This window comes from Phascolarctos cinereus, unplaced genomic scaffold (assembly GCF_003287225.1).
Source record: "Phascolarctos cinereus isolate Bilbo 61053 unplaced genomic scaffold, phaCin_HiC Scaffold_4;HRSCAF=312, whole genome shotgun sequence".
In the NCBI taxonomy this organism is placed as follows: domain Eukaryota; kingdom Metazoa; phylum Chordata; class Mammalia; order Diprotodontia; family Phascolarctidae; genus Phascolarctos; species Phascolarctos cinereus.
The window spans coordinates 695,857,930-695,875,220 of NW_027555847.1; the positions used below are offsets into that span (position 1 = coordinate 695,857,930).

The window sequence follows — 17,291 nt, forward strand, 5'->3', positions numbered from 1 at the left end:
ACATTGCACATTGTAAGCACTCAATAAATGCTTTTTTCATTCATTCCTCCAGTCTTTTCTCCAAGAAGAGGTTTCAAAACAGCAAGCAGAATAAGTTTGGTTAGACATTTAGGCTCACATGTATATTTCCCCCTCCTAGTTATTTTTTCTCCTAAACTCTGACAGCTGGCACATAAAAGGCGCTTAGTAATGGTTTTGTGGAAATGAACTGAGTGAGGACTGATGGGAAATACGTGTCTCTACGCTAAGGACTAGTTTTGCATCTAGGAGGAGGCACTTCATGAAGGTTGAGGAGGGGGGTTCTGTCGAAACTGGGGTGGGGGTTTAGGCCGCCCCCAGAAGGCAGAGAGGGAGAGAAAGTAGAGAGGGAGACAAGGAGGGAAAGAAGGAAAATAGGTCAAGAGGGAAAGGAAGGGAGGGAGAAAAGAAAGGCGGGAAGGAGAAGAGAAGGAAAAAAGCATTTATTAAGCGCCTACTACGTGCTAGGCACCTAACAAATATGATTTCCTGAGAAGGACGGGCACGTCGGGGCGTCCAGCGCAGCGCCGTGGGGGGGAGCCGGGTCCCAAGGCCCGCGGTGGGGCCTCGTCCTCCAGACCCTGACGGACCTCCACTTACAGATGGGGAAAACTGAGGCCCGTCGAGGTCACGCTTCCCGCCTCCCCGGCACGGCTGCGTGCGGGGAGCACGACAGATGGACGTCGTCAGGGGCGACGCTGAGGCGAGGGGCTGGCCGCACTCGCCGCGGGGTCTCTTACCTGGGCCCGAGAAGGAGCCGCCAGGAACACTCTACGGGGGGTAAACCGAGCAACCGCTGGGGGGAAAAAAAACAAAAATACCGTCGGCGCATGCGCATACGCATGCGCTCACTCTTTCCCCCCAACTACTTGACGTCTTTCTTTAGGGCCGTTGCGCATGGGAGCCGTTGTTGTCCCCTCCTATGCGGCTGCGGGAAAGAATCGGAGCAGGCCAATCAGAGGGAACGGCGGGGGAGGAGCACCGCTTCTCCTCTGCGGGCAGGTTCCACACGCCCCACAATCAATCCGCCAGGAGTAGGCGTGGTAACTGCGCGGGCGCGCACCTCCCCTTCGCCGGGTCCCCCGCCCCCCTTCCAACGCCCGAGCGGCCAATCGCAGGCGGGGCGCCGGGCGCGCGCACTCGAGCCTTAACTGTAGCGCTGGGCGGCTCGTCTGGCCCTTACCATCGGCTGGGGCGCTCGCCAGGTAGGGAGTCAGGGATCGGGGGCCGTTCCCCTCAAGGCTTCAGGGGATAGCTGAGAGGGGAACGGATGGAGGAGTGAGGGGGCGGGGGACAGGGCGGAGCGTTAGCCGCCTCAGCCCAGCTTCCCCGACGCTACCTCACGGCGGGGGGCGGAAGGCGGGGCCTGAGGCCCATTCTCTAGGCTCCCCTCCCCCGTGCCTGTGAGTGACGTTTCTGTGGTCCAATTACAAAGCGACTGCCGGGGGCGGGGATTGCGGAGGAACCTCCTGCAAGGAGATCCGTGTCTTGGCTGGCGGGTCCCCGAGGTAGCGGGCAGGAGCTGTCAGTGGTAGCTTGACTCCCTCCGTCTCTCCCTCGTCCTGGTCTTGCGCGGTGCGGCTAACGGGACTTTTTTACTTCATTGGTCCGCCATCTCCCTCTCCCTTCCCCTTGGTCTCCGGCCCGACCGTTATGGATGAGCCAGGCTGTGGGTGACAGATCAGGCCATTCCCTTCCCCCTTTCCTGCCCGTTCCCACGTCGTGCGCGAGGTCAGCTCGTGGGGTGGTGGTTGATGGCCTCAATTCCACCCTTCCCTTCCCCCTTCCCTCGCCCCCCATTCCTTTCCGCAGGATGAGGCAAAAGCTGATAAACCCGTGTTCTGTGGCTGAGGAAGAGAAAAAACGCAAGCCACGCCAAACCCATTCCCGGGTCTAGGTTTGCAGTATCAGAAATTCCAGTCTGGTTAATTTAGACAGATTCCACGTTGAGCCCTTGGTTATTCGGTTTTCTTTCTCTTTTCTTCTTTCCCTCCTGACTAGAAAAGCACCTTTGAATTTCAACTGGGTTTACATCTCCATCTACTGCGTCAAGATTGCCTCACTGGGGAAAGGTATAGCCTGACATGCAGATCCATCTTCTCAGAAGGCTTGTTTTCCGGATAGAAATCCAACACCCGAGAGGCAAGCTGATTTGAATCGAGATTATTTTATTCTTGTCGATAGTGCAGATGCTGTCTGGCCTTTTTTTTTTTCCCTTTTGTATATAATGGTGTTGGTCAGCTGGTGTGACTGCCCAAGCCACTGAGGAGAAATCTGCTTAGCTGGGTTCTATTCTTATATTTGTGCCTTCAGGAAATCTCCTTTTTGTGTGCTGGTGTTGCTAATCATGCCCTCTTTATGAATAGGTTTCAAGGTGGAAAGAGGGTTAAAAAAAACAAAACCAAACTGTGTATAAAATTGTTGGATAAATTGCAAGAATTTGCATTTTGCAATTCTCGGTTTTTAATTGTGTGTGTGTGTGTGTGTGTGTGTGTGTGTGTGTGTGTGTGTGTGTATGTGTTTTAAGGACCTGGGGTCCTTGAAGGAGGCATATTATTTGAATTGACATGGCAAATCGAGTATTTATTTGCCTGCCTCTATGTAGCACAAGAAGCCTTTGATATAGAAGTAGTTCTAATTTGTAAAGCGTAATTAAAAAAAACCAAATTAGTAACTATACAAAAGACATGTTGGTGTTTTTGCGAAGAAGTATCTTATCTGTGTGCAAAACCACAGATAGCAAAACGAGTTACTTTTCTATGTTCCCTGGCTAAAAGTCAACTGTTACTGTTATTTGCTTATGTAACAGAATAGTGTCTAGGAAATTTATTATTTGTTTTTTTAAGAAAATTCAGCAATATAGCTAAAAAGGTGATGTCATTTTCTAATTTCATCGTTTGAAATGTGGATTTATGTGCAAAAATTGAAATGTTTCCAGTCATGGAAGAACAGAGGATATATTTAGTAGCTTTTAAGTCTTTTCCATTCATTTTTTCAGAATCTGTTGGAAGCTTAGGACTTTATGCTTCCGAATGTTAGGAACTGAAAATGTCACTAGATGATGAAGTACCTGAAGATGAATCGGATTCAGTTTCTTCAAACAATGAAGTCAAGCTACTTTTTCAAATAAGAGAATGTAACCACATTTCTATTAGACATAAATTATGGAAGATTTGGACTTGGTGAAAACTAAGCAAGAAACCTTTCCATCTTCTATAGAATCTGATGTCAGAAATACTCACAGTTCAGTTGGATATAGCTTAAATACAAACAGGTAACAATGGAAAAGTGTGAAATTTTTAAAGAAGTAGTTATATATCGTGATATATATTAATTCAGTTAAACAGTTCAATTCAGTAATTTATTAAACATCTCAAACAATATGTGTTATTTATTATGTATATTTGGATAGTACCCAATTCACCCTAAGTCATAACCTTTTTGGCCTTTGAAATCTGTAGTTTATTAGTGATACTTATATAATCAGGAACTATTTAGGTATAACTAATTAGTTTATGCACTATGTCAATCTGGTTTATTCTACTCCCTTTCATGTTGCCCACTTTTTCAGGATGTATTTTAATCTGGGAGAAATTTTATCTGGGGAACAGATAAATAGTAACTTGCTTTTCTACCTGTGGTTTTATACATGAGATTTTTGTTTTCTTTTCTTTGCTTTTTTTTTGAAAATCACATTTCTTTGAAGTCTTATGTCTCAGGTCTCCTCAAAGTTTCAAAATTGATGGTTTATATTATAATAATGCTTTTCCTATTTAGAATTACATTATTCAGCAGTATCACTTATCTAGAATGTGACTAAAATTCAAAGAAATGAAAAAGATTTTTGAACATCTAATGTAGGTATCACAAAGTCCACCTACTTGACTCATAAGAGAGTCAGTAGATTCTCTTTAGAGTCTATTTATTTTATATAGAGTTGTGATCAACTTAATCAAATCTATAGCAAATTAGAAGTTGAGAGAGAGAGAGTGAATGAGTCCTTTGGCAGCTGCATTGAGAGTATGAGGAGTGATAGTTGATATCCTGACATCAAGGGAAGGGGCATAAAAGTGGAAAAACACCCACTCACACACCCTCCCCCCCCACACCCATCCACCCCCAAAAGGATAGTAGGTCTTCAATGTAGCGTTAAGCAGTCCTCATACCTCTGGGCCCAGAGGATATTAATCTATTTACTATGTCATAGGGCAAATGAAGTAATTTATGTAAAATGTTTTAGTAATCATGACTGCAGTATATAACAACTGTATGACACAGTTGTTCATAATGGTTTTTGAGTTTGAGACATCAAGAAAAGTTTAAATTCTGTTAGTTTGGAAAAGTGGGAGTTGTAAAACATTTTGGAGAGATTTCTGCTTAATATAGCTAAAATAAATATTTTGATGCTTAAAAGGGAAGAGCCCTCAACTTTCTGGAAAACTTAATTATCCATGATGGCTCATTTCCCAAGTGCTTAGGATAGCTGAGGTTTCATGTTGAAAAATATACCTAGCATATAACATAGCTTGTACATCTTAAAACATCATAAATATGTTGATCTAATTTAGCTTTTAAAAAAATTCATATTTAAAACCATGCTGTTGTATGTCACATACTCTTATACAACAATTTCAAATAAATCTGATGCTCAGTACGGTGAGCTGCTGATTTCATTGATGTGGATACTCTCTCATTGTAGAGGTATAGATGGCAGCTTCCCCATGTCATCTCATAATTTTTGGCCATGTATTTCCTTAAATTGTCTACAGAGGTTCTAACCTATGAGTTTGAGACCTTTAATTTTTTTACTATATGTGTTTGTATATATGTTTATGTGTGTATATACATATATGTATATATATATATGCCCACTGTGTATATGTGTCTGTATATATACCCACACACTACATAATGTGTGTGTATATATATATATATATATATATATATATATATATATATATATATATATATATATATATATATATATATATATATATATATATATATACATACACATATATAGGGAAAAAAGATTAAAAATATATTTTGTGAAGGACATTTGTTCATATCTTGTTCCCCCATTCTTGCTCATAACTGACCATGTCCTTTTCTGGTCATACATGTATTTGAAAAATGTCTCTTTTTGTTGTTGCCAGTTTATTCTTACCTTGTAGCTTTCCATTTTCATTTTGGATTTATAAATTTGGTTATTTTGAGGTCATGGTATTCTGTGAATATGCAGCTAGATAGTGTCATGTGGAGAATATTGCTCTTGAAGAGATGGCATTTTGAAGAACTTGAAGAGATTGGCCTCGTTGAATGTCCTGTGTGATTTCTCAAAGTCGATCTAGCCTAATCGCATAGTGGAATTTGGGGTCTAGCTCCTTTTCCAACTGTAGTGTCTGTCCATGGTATACATACACATTAATGAACTAACTTAACTGGTTCCCCATGGATAGCTTTTGACTGTCTTGATTTAAGCAGTCTGCATTTTTCCTCTATTGTTTTGCAGTGTGGATAGTAAGGCAGATTTATTTTAGATTACTGTCACCTTCAATGAGAGAGGGCTTTGTAGTGGTTCTGCAGCTTGACTGATGCAATTAAAAATCTGAAGCAAAGTTATCTTCTGTTTTGGACTTTGAAAAGAGTTTTTTAAATTAAGTGGGCTAAATATTTTTGTTTACACCATTAATTTGCTTAGCACACTTATTCATAGATAATGTAAAGATAAATTTCATTCCAATATAGTTATTAAATTAAATTAGTGAATTCCAGTTGATGAGGTTTTACTGTAATTCCAAAGGGTGTTTTATGGTATAAGTTTAATAATCATTGGTAAAAAGATTCTCATAATGCTTTTGAGAAACTGGAAGTTTTAACATGCAGTTGCATTAATTTTTTTTGTTTTGTTCTGTTTTTGTTTTCAGGAAAACTGCCACCTTTGAGGAAATATTTGATTTTGTTTTTAAAAATGAAAGCTATCAGTATTTCTTTCTCTTTTATTCTTATGTATAATCTTCTAATCAGATTTTCAGCAAATGAGATCCCATTAAGTAGAATTAAATACTGTGGTTTTGTGCTGCATAGCTTAATCTGAACTAGTGAATTATTCAACAGTTCAGTAGAATGAAGAAAACTTTTGCATTATTTATGTTTCCACAGAAGCAGAAACCATCCCCTTAGTGCAAATGGGTTGTCCTCTTTCTCAGGGAAGACCAGCATTTCTCTAATTCAGAGTGCAGTGGAAGTCTTAACCTCTTTTATGCAAGATCTGCAAAACTCTGGCAAGGCGGATTCTGAAATTTGGAGGAAATGTGAGGTAACTATGGAGGGTTCCATAGAATTCTTCATAGAGAAGAGAAAAATTTGACTTCATAGCTTTGTTAATTCTTTCATTCTTCCCCTTCCTTCCTTCCTCCCTTCCTTCCTCCCTTCCTTCCTTCCTTCCTTCCTTCCTTCCTCCCTTCCTTCCTCCCTTCCTTCCTTCCTTCCTTCCTTCCTTCCTTCCTTCCTTCCTTCCTTCCTTCCTTCCTTCCTTCCTTCCTCTCTCCCTTCCTTCCTTCCTTCCTTCCTTCCTTCCTTCCTTCCTTCCTTCCTTCCTTCCTTCCTTCCTTCCTTCCTTCCTCCCTTCCTTCCTTCCTTCCTTCCTCTTCCTTCCTTCCTTCCTTCCTTCCTTCCTTCCTTCCTTCCTTCCTTCCTCTCTCCCTTCCTTCCTTCCTTCCTTCCTTCCTTCCTTCCTTCCTTCCTTCCTTCCTTCCTTCTTTCCTTCCTCTCTCTGTAATTTGTTGGATGTTTAAAGAATGAAAGATGACCAAAGTGCTTGTCCTTGCTATATCACAACAAGTAGATGTGTTTGCAATGCTAATTTGTACTTGTACTGAATATGTACTTGTACGATATCTTTCTGCAGAGCAGCAAAAAAGCCCTTAAAATTTTAAATTTGGTAATCTAATTTTTAAAAAAATCCTGGACGTACATACCTCATGTTTTAATTAGTTGAAAAAAAATTACCCAAAGCCTTCTTTGAAGTAAAATTTTCAAAAATAACTATAAATCTAAGTTTCTATTTAGTATCGTATCACATTTACCTGTAGTCTTTCTCTGTTTCTTATGTCACTGAATATTTTTTTCTTTAGAATGCAGGTTACATATAAACCCTTCATAAACAACAATAGTGGTCTTAGTTTATTTGTATATTGAAATTTTTTCTCAAAATACTCTTCATTATTGGTTGGAATTGATGACATTTAAATTATAATAAAATTTTCGCTATAGCAGTTGTTAGAATTATATTCTTCATTTTGGCCAAAACAATGGGTTTACTTTAAAACACTAATGAGGATTGTAAAATTGTCTTTGTTATATTTAGTACTGTACTGAAGAAAAGCAAATTAATATTTCATAAGGGAGACCTCAAGCAGCAAATTCTTATTATAGTGAGAGTAGACAAAATGTGGGTTATAGTGAAAGATCCATGAAAGCCATCACTAGGAGTTGTATAAGTAATTATTGAAGTTTTGTTAATGAAACATGTTACAAAGTTTAAAAATCAATAGTTTTCAAAAATTTTTTAAATGGATAATAGGAATTTTTTGTTTATGTTTTTCTTTGAGTTCAAATTCAGCTTCATACACTTTCTAGCTATGTGACCTTGGGCAAGTCTTACCTCTGCCTCAGTTTCCTCTTCTGTAAAATGGGAATAATAGCACCTACCTCCCAGGGTTGATGTGAGGATCAGATGAGATAATAATTGTAAAGTGCCTAGCACAGAGCCTGGCACATAGTAAACGCTACGTAAATTAAATGCTAGCTATTGTTATTATTGTTATTATTTTCCATTAGTATTTGCTAAGGCAAGCCCACAGAACTCGTGTCCAGCCCAATGATTTTGAGGCGGGGGAGTTCCTGGAAATGTAGAGGAAAACATCCTTTGTATGTAGAGGAAATCCCAGTGTGCCACAAGCTGGGCAGGCATGTGCTAAGGTACAGGCTTTTATTTTATCATTAAAGATGTGAAACGAAGCACCTTTTTATTTGCTTGGAATAATAAGGTATCTGTTGGTATGATTTAAAGTAGATGAGGATTTATTAATTTTGATAGACTCCTGTGTGTTTAACTAGAAACTGCTGCTTTTAGGTTTTTCCTCTTATGGATAACTCAGTTTTAAGTCCCAAGGAAGCATTCAGATTCACTCACCGTATTGGTGTCCAAATTTTTCTTCCTATTTCTCAGTTTAGTTAAAAACAAAACAAAAATACATGTTAAGAACAAAACAAAAACACATATTGTTGGCATATGTAACAAGCATTAAATCGTTTTTGTTTGAATTTGGGAGAACTGCTTGGCTCTGTGCTTATTAATTAATTCACCAATTCAATGAAGAATTACGTAAAATATTTTAGAAGTAAACCCTTTGTTCAAATCCACCTCTGGTTCAAATCTGAGCCTTACCACTTATTATCTTCAGGATGCTGGGGAAGTTACTCATCCTTTCTGTGCTTCAACTTCCTTGGTTGTGAAATGAGGGATTTCTAAGGTCCTCATCAACCCTAAAATTATGATCCTTTCATACTCTTTTCATCTACTTGAGAGAGATTTTGCGAGTGCGATTAATGTTTCCATTCCTTTTGTGCAAATAATTGATACAAAGTATTTAAAAAAAGCCTGTTTTCATTTGGGCAATATGATATGAAACCAAAGATCAGAAGTAAGGCAGAAATCTAGTTCAAAGTTAAATAGCTGAGAATTAAGTATAATTTGAGAGTTCCAATAGTTGTGCATATGGTGCAAATGTATGTAAAATGGAAATAGTGTTGAGATTTACCATACATAAATGATAGGCCTTTAAAGAATATTTTTTAAAAATAGCCAACATTATATTTTAATTTTATAATTTAATTATACCCACCTCTTTACATGCTTTAATAGCAAGTTTTGTATAAAATATGTAATAGAGAGTACATCTGTACTTCATGTATCTCTGAGATATTTCACATCAAATAAAGTCTGATATGGAAGAACAATTATCTTTTCAATAGTCTGTATCCCAAAGTAATAAAAGTATAGTAACAATATAATGCCATAGCAGGTGTACACAAATCATTTTGGTTTGGTTGTACGATAATAATAATAATCCCTGGTATTTATATAGTGCTTGCAGATTTACAGAGTGCTTTATGAAGATACATTATCTTAATTAAGCTAATGTACTACAGTTATCTCCATTTTAAAGTGAGGAAACAAGGCTACAAAGATGAAATGACTTACTCATGGACATGTAGTCAGTCACCAAGCATTTATTAAGTGCCTGCTATTTGCCAGGCTTTATGCCAAGTGCTGGGGATACAAAGAAAGGCAAAACTACGTTTCTTTCAGGAAACTCCCATTTCGATGAAGCAGATAACATATACATAGAAGATTTATACAGAGTGGATGGAAGGTGCTAGAGGAGGAATCTGAAGCTAGGTCTTCCTTATTTTAAGATCAGCATGCTCTCTTTATGCTTGCTGCTTTTCTTACTCATTCTCTCAGGCCTGAGTAAAATATTGCTCTTTTGATTTAGTTTAATTCACTGTATTTCAATAAACATTAATGCATTTTGGTTTTCCATCTGTAGAAACTCTGAACATCTTATTGCATTATTATTAGCCCCTTTTTTAAGTCAATCATCTAGTCTATATGTCTCTTCCCTATTTCGGTTTATATTATTTACTTAGATTTTACTCTAGTTTGAAAAAATAAGGTTTAATTTATCTTAGCATAGCTTGTTCTAGAGTTACTTGGTTCAGGAGAAATACTAAATATTACTTATTTAAATAATAGCATTTTATTTTCCTGTGACATATTTTCCCTTACTTCTCATGTTTTATTGTCAATTTAACTTATTGTGAATTAGAAAAAAATATTTCTCTCAAATTGGAGAACAGGAGGAGAATTGAGAAAGAAGCTTTGTAACACAAATATGACCAAAGTTAGCCTGAAAGATTGGTTCACTAATACAAAACACCAAAAGGGTGGCACTTTTGATAAAAATTTGCCCTTGATTTTCTTATGTCATTGTTAATTAATTGATTTAGTAAATTAAATTATTCTTACCTCAAGGTATACTCTGCCTTGATCAGTTCTATTTGATATTTTTAAAAAATTTGATTTATATCATTCCTCAGGATTTTATTGCATAGAACTAAAATATATGATAATATATTTAGACTTGTTGAAACCACAGCAATCTTAATGTCGGAAAAATGAGTTACTATTGAACACAGACTATCCAGACAACTTAGTTTTTCATTTTTGATTTTCACCACTTTGTTCCGCTGTGGATATACTCATTTAAATGCTTGTCCCATTTATAACAAGGGGTGATGGAATTCCAGGAAAATGTAAAGCCCCTTGAGGCAGAAACCATGTAAAAAACTTTTTCTTAGTAGCTTTAGTACATTGAACATAGTAGGTGTTTAATGAGGGTTTGTTGAGTTCGATAGAAAAGTCTAGAGGAAGCTGCAAGGAAACTACCTGTTATTGTGCCCCAAGACCATGTATAGCAGGGATTAGGTTTTTTTTTTTTTTAAGGCAATTGGGGTTAAGTGACTTGCCCAGGGTCACACAGCTAGAAAGTGTCAAGTGTTTGGTCTGAAGTTGGATTTGAACTCAGGTCCTCCTGACTTCAGGGCCAGTGCTGTATCCACTGCGCCTCCTAACTGCCCCTAGGGATTAGATTTTAGAGGGTCCATGAACCTGGATGGGAAATAAAGTACATCTTTATTATGACTATAATAATAGTTTCTCTTGTAATCCTATGTATTTTATTTTATGTATTTAAGAATATTTAAGATATCCTGAGAAGAGGTCCATAGGTTTCACCAGCCTGACAAAGGTTACAGTTAGGATCCCCTGATCTATGGAATAGCTTATTTATCTCTGTTATAACTTGTTTTACTTAAAACAAACAAATTCTGTGTATGATTATATCAACTTGAATACATTTTTGGAGTAATTATTCACAGTACAGAAGAATTCTTTGGGTTTATGGTATAAGGTTTCTTTCATTAGGAACATTTAAGTGTTACAAAATTATTACCTCTTTGATCTGGGTGGGGTAAGGAGAATAAAGCTGGAGGAAAACTTCAAGTTAAAGTATTAAGAGCCTGCAATCATTGAAGAGCCACCAGAAATGGAACATTTCAAATGATAATGAAGTTCACTTTGAAGATGTTATTCTTAGTTGTTTTCTCCAGACTCTAGTTAAAAGTATTTATAATAGTTTTGAAGATTTCCTGTATTCAGTTTTTTAAAGTTTTTTATTTTTAAAAGTTCTTTATTGTAGCTTATTTTTAAAAGTTCTTTATTGTAGCTTATTCAGTTATGACCTATTTTGTTAAGAAACATTGCCTCGTATTGTGCTGTCAGGTGACTGACACAAAGTTTTCTCTTTTGAGTCATTCTTTTTAAATTTTTTTAAATCTACTAGGCTAAGTGGTTACAGCTATTTAGTTTGGTGGAAGCGCAGCGACAGCAGCAGATCTTTGCGCAGCAAGAACAGTTCAGTAACCAGATCAAAGTGAGCACTTGTTTGCATGTTCTGCTCTCCTTTCTTTTCCTTTGCATATTTTCGCTTTGTTGTCCCCCTGAACTGCAATGACTTATAAAATATGTCTTGTACAAGTAAATGAGTGTTGTAGAATAAATATTTCAGCGAGAGCATATTTCATCACAATTTGTAAAAATAGATGAATATTGTAGTAAGTTCAGATGGCATTATTTCATGTGCATTCTTATTTTTCTTACACATTTTCCTGCATTTTATTTTTAGCATATTGAGGAAGAGATAAGAAATTTAATTAAGTTACGGAAGAATAATGCTTCTTGGTCTTCCTGTAACAGACTTTCCCCTGACAAACTGACAAACAGTTTTTCTACATCAGAAAATCAAATGGGGTTGTGTTCTGAAAGCTGTGAAAGAAATGAGTACGTTGTCAATTATCCAAAGCTTAAAGAAACCGAAATTCGGCCAAAAACATTTTCTTCACATCAAGACAGCATTATGGATAGTATTTCAATGAACAATGGTGGATATAGTAATTTTTTTATCTCAGAACGAAATCCTTACAAATCTAAAGACTCGAAAGAATTCAAGGAGCACAAAGACATTTCCAAAGGCAAACATGTAACCCCTATGCCCCAGAAAGATTCCTTTGTAAGTGATGTCAAGAACAAGAGCCTGTGTATCCAGCCTACAGAAGAGTATGCCTCAGCACTCAAAGAGGATGTCTCTGTTTTTCCTGGTGAATACGAACATAATTTTACCAGTGAAAATAAGATTTCTGAAGCACACTGTGGAAAATCAAACAGGTGAGTGATCAGTTTTCATGTTTTGAGGACAGTCTTATTTGTTAATTTATTAAGTTGAGCTTAATATATAAATACTTTAATTTGGAATGTTGTCAAGAGTGCTCACCAGATACCTGAAATATTTGTTAGGTAGAGCCTTTCAAAACAGATGTGCTAGTTGGCAGATTACAGGTAGTATTGAAGTTAATCAGTTAGATTACTTAAATGCTTCAAAGATTTGTGATTTCATGACTGTGGTTGTTCCCTCCCAAGATGCAGATGGTAATCTCTCATGTGCCCTGTGTTCTAGATAGATATACACTGCCCTCTACCTGAAGCCTTTGCAGCTTGGTGGATAGGATTTGTCAGATCTTTGTGCCTTGTTGGCATAGCCTGTGAGAACCCAGGATCACTTCTGTGTCACTATTAGACATCAGAGTAGGATTCTTTAGTAGAGATGGTCAGCCAAATTACCCTGAAGCATCTCTACCATCTAGATAGGGCTAATATAGTGACTGGCACGTGGTAAATGTTTAATAAATGCTTGTTGACTGATTAAATAATTTTTTAAAGTGCACCTTTTAAAATCTGAATTCCTTCAAGTTTATGCTAGATTGTTACAAGTTGTATTCTCAAAATAGGAATAATTAGAAAGTCCCTGTTGTATTTTCCAATAATTTGATGCCATTAAAAAACACATTTCTACATTTTTTCAATAGTGACATTTTGTTATGCATATGTTTGAAATAGAGAAATGTCTGTAAGTGTACCCTCCTTTATATATTTGATGTCTTAATGAAAAGTATGTAACTATAATTTTTGTAAAATGGATTGCATTTCTGTTTCTCCAGGGAGTTAACTATTTAATAAAGGAGTTTTATGGTGAATCTATTTTGCAAAGCAAATATTCTTTTGAAAAATATGGCATTACTGCCCAATTTATCTGCTTTATAAAGCTCAGTTTTATATATGTATATATATAATACATACACACGTATACATTTCTCATATACACATATATTTACGTTTCACTTTAAGCAAATTATGTGATTTGCTTAAAGTGAAATGTAATATACAGACCCTTTCCATTGGTTAGTATAATAATCTTAGAGACATTATTGGGCAGTGACAAAATGTATTTTTATTTTAGGTCAAGCATTGGTCTGCATGGGCCAATTAGTTATGTGTATTCCATGACCACAAAATGCATAGTCATCACCAGCCAGTGTGTTTTTATGCTAAAGGAGAGTAAGCAAAAAGCTACAGGTAGAAAATACAAGTTAATGATATGTCATCACCACTGTTAGGGAAAAACTGGGCTCATAGAGCTAGAGAGGGACACACACATACACACACACACACACACACACACACACACACACACACACGCACATGCACACACACACACTCTCTCTGTCCCTCTCCCTCCCTCTTCTTCTCCCTCTGCCCCCTCCCCCCTCCCCCCTTTCTCTTTCTCTCTGTCTCTACTTCCAGAAGGTCAAGGCTCTTTTTCTCTGTGGGAGATGGCATATAAAAGAACTAACTTTTGTTTTCTACTTTTTAATAGCAAATTTTTAACGTCATGGGCACAAAAATTGAAACAAAATCACCCGAAAAGAGTACACATTGAAGAAGGATATATCCCATCTGTTCAAGGAAATGAACAAAGGAAAAAATCAGCAATTGAGAATGTAAGTAATAACTTCAAGCTGGCACGTTTCTACACTAATAATTAGATTGAGATATTTATTATAGTCATTATTTCTGTTTGTTTTTGTCCTATTTTATTGTTAATTTGCTCCACTGACAATCGATTATTCTAGGCTCTGTTTGTAAAGATTGGAAATAATGAGTTGCTATAAACATTTGTTCTGTAGGTGGCTGCCAGTAAAAACTAAGAGGTGAGGATTTTATTTTAAAAAATCTTTTTTAAAGGCACTGTCATTCCATGTGTTACAAGTGTTGACATCTAACAAATATAGTAATCCATTTAACTCTGAAAAACTTAAACTTAAGTAAAAAATTTTTATTGGCAGATATATTTATTTAACTGGTGCATTAAAAATATGACATTTTAATTTAAAATTACTATGTAAACAAGTCTATCAAAATTTTGGAAATACTGAAATAATTGTTTAAAATATGAATATAATTTATCTGTCCCTATTTCTTGCTGTAGCACTTGCTCCGTTAAAGAGTAGCTAAGAAGTCCCAAGGCTTAGAAATTTTTTAAAGTACCTTTTCTGTTGTCACACTTATCTTGTCATTTGGCTCTCTGTGTTGTCTCATTTATGTGGTTAAAATAAATAAAAGTTCCTTTTGGCCTCACTTGTTATAAAAGTATCAGTTTTTCACGTAGCACGTATAAATTGCAAAGTCTTTATAAACTTTTGGAAATTCTGTAATTGTATTCACATTACATGTATCTCCTTTGCCATCCATAAGAGCATTTTTTGTATAGTCTTTGTAGCAATCTGCCAGGAAGCAGGAATCAAAAAAGCCTTTCACTCAGCTTTCATAAATAAGGCCCTATTTATTCTTTTTCACTCTTGTGATTTTTCTTCTTTTCAGTGTGTAAAGATTTGCCAGGTCTTCCTGGTTTCTTAACATTCTTTCAACCCATTCCAGATTTTTTTTTTAAGGGAGGAAAATTATAAGTATGGAAAGCAACATTAACCCTCCTTTTTGAGGTAAGACAAAGTGATGCATATTCAGAAAAATCTTTTGATACATTGGTGGTTCCAATATAACCTTGCATGATAGGCGATGAAGGCATTTTGCATAATCTGGAGGGAATTTAGATTGATTGAATGACAGCCAGATTGAGAGAATAGCCAAAAAAATGCTCTCTCAGTCACCTAGTGGTTGTCTTTCTTCTACCTATCTCCAGCTTTTGTTGGAGAATTTTCCACTTCTGGCAAACTTTTTTTTGTGTGTGTGTGTGAGCTGTTTGGGGTTAAGTGACTTGCCCAGGGTCACCAAGCTAGTGAGTGTCAAGTGTCTGAGGCCTGATTTGTACTCAGGTCCTCCTGACTCCAAGACTGGAGCTCTATCCACTGCGCCACTGCTCCTTATGGTAAACTTTTATAGAAACCTGTTTTGTTGTTACGCAGTTCAGTTCAGTGACTTGATTTTCTTGTGGTTTGTTTCTTGTTGAGTATATGTCATAGCCTGTAGTATGCATGCCAGTCTAATGTTCTTTTGGTTTTGTGGCATGTAGATAAGACCAGCTGCAAAATGATGGGGAGTCAGTTTCTTAAGGAAAGTCATACCAGGTCAGATCAATGAGTCATCAAGCCGGATTTGGCCTTTCTGGGGAGCCCCAAGGTAGTTAGTGCGAGTTTTCACTGAGGGAAAGATTGAATGTTTGAAGGACTTGGGTTGGACAAGGGATTAGTTGTGTATTGCTTGGCCCCAGAAAGTAGAACTAGGAGCAGAGTGTAGACAACATAGCGTTAGGTTTGGACTTAATATATGGAAATACTTATACTTGCTTGTGATTAAAAGTGGACAGAAATAGTTTGAACGTGCCTCTCCGGTGAATGGATTCCCTCTACTTGGAGGTGACCCTAAGGGATTTGGGAGCAATATTGTAGACGGCTTCTTGGTGAGATAGGAGTTGGCCTAGATGAGAGGTGCCAGATTCCCTGTCCCCAGCTAGGAACCAGACTAAAATATCATTGGGAAGTATTTAACAAACTATATAAAAATACAGACATATTGTTAGTTGGTGGTTTTCTAAGTCAGTGCACGGCCTGCAGGAGTCCAGTTTCTATTTGAGGTTGAGGGGCACTGTATTAGATGACCTGATACCACTTTAGGCTCTGAGGTCCTGTGAATTTGAGGGTTTTCTTTAGGATTTTGATGCATTCAAAAGGGCAGGTTTTAGTTTAGATGATGCAAAAGGTGTCCTGTCGTTTCTGGCCTATCCTCTTCTTCTGGAGCCCATTTTAAAAGCGTTTAGCTGAAGGATCTTAGAGAGCTTGTCTGTTTCTGTTGCTGTGGTAGGATCTTCATCTTAGTAAATGAAGGACTTTGTGGGTTTGTGTCTTCAAACACTATTATTGACACTAAGGAAGGGTTCTTCTCCTTGGATTGTGATCGCTTCACAGGCTGGAAGAGCTGTTTACTGCTCCATACTTTTACTTCTTATTAAAAGCCAGGCCTTTTTTCTTCAGTGGATGCCCTGTTTTCTAAGAACAGTGAAGCAGGAAGCTGTTGAAAGTAATAAGCTCATCTCTCAGTTCCTGCTGGATGGCAGCTGAGCAGAATTCATTTCTTACTTCAGATTAGTCTTTCCCTGATCCACTTTTCTTGACTTTTTAAAAATTATTGAATCTTTATGGTAATTAGAAAGGTGGTTTTGAAAGAGGCAAAAGATTGCTTGTAAATTTTTTTTGACTGATGAAAAAGGGAGTAAGTAGTACCTTATATGGCTGAGGTATTATTAATCCTCCTTCCTGGCACATATAGAGTTTTATTGATTCAACATAAAAAAAGTCTCTTCCTAGGACTGGAGTTTTAAGAAAATCATCTTTAGAGTAAATGGTTAGGAAAACTCTGGATAGTGTGGAGCTGTCTTCATACTGTGACCATTGCTGTTCGCCTTGGGCCTGCTGAGACTTATAACCAATTTTCTTTTACTATTTATTTATTTATTTTGGGCAATGGGGGTTAAGTGACTTGCCCGGGGTCACACAGCTAGTAAGTGTCAAGTATCTGAGGTCATATTTGAATGCAGGACCTCCTGAATCCAGGGCTGGTGCACAATCCACTGCGTCATGTAGCTGCTCCTTTCAATTTTCTTTTAAAGTATCAACCATAAATATTTCTCCATTTAGGCTTTGGCATTGATTACTACTTTTTTGATTTTGAAACTTGATTTTATTTGTTATTGTATATTCATGAAAACAACTTAAATGTTGTTCTTAAGGCATTATGT

The 17,291-nt window shown here is 37.2% G+C and overlaps 2 protein-coding genes across 9 annotated transcripts in view; one reads left to right on the forward strand and one right to left on the reverse strand.

Annotated features, from left to right (window-relative positions):
- Positions 1-999, reverse strand: part of MTRFR (mitochondrial translation release factor in rescue) — a 28,248-nt gene extending 27,249 nt beyond the window's left edge. Inside the window, exon 1 of the mRNA XM_020970137.2 lies at positions 759-999. The gene's annotated coding sequence lies outside the window, so the exon portion shown is untranslated. The remainder of the gene's footprint in view (positions 1-758) is intronic.
- Positions 1,000-1,083: 84 nt separating this feature from the next.
- MPHOSPH9 (M-phase phosphoprotein 9) overlaps positions 1,084-17,291 on the forward strand; it is a 56,686-nt gene continuing 40,478 nt past the window's right edge. For 3 of the 8 annotated variants that reach the window (XM_078154263.1, XM_020970132.2, XM_020970134.2), the window contains exons 1-7: positions 1,086-1,223; positions 2,020-2,160; positions 3,017-3,292; positions 6,181-6,337; positions 11,490-11,579; positions 11,832-12,370; positions 13,917-14,040. In XM_078154263.1, coding sequence (XP_078010389.1) covers positions 3,183-3,292; positions 6,181-6,337; positions 11,490-11,579; positions 11,832-12,370; positions 13,917-14,040 — 1,020 coding nt within the window. In that variant the 5' untranslated portion in view covers positions 1,086-1,223; positions 2,020-2,160; positions 3,017-3,182. Of the gene's footprint in view, positions 1,224-1,496; positions 2,161-3,016; positions 3,293-6,180; positions 6,338-11,489; positions 11,580-11,831; positions 12,371-13,916; positions 14,041-17,291 lie in introns of those variants that run through there. The other 5 variants (XM_078154265.1, XM_020970133.2, XM_078154264.1 and 2 more) reach the window with 5 other exon arrangements.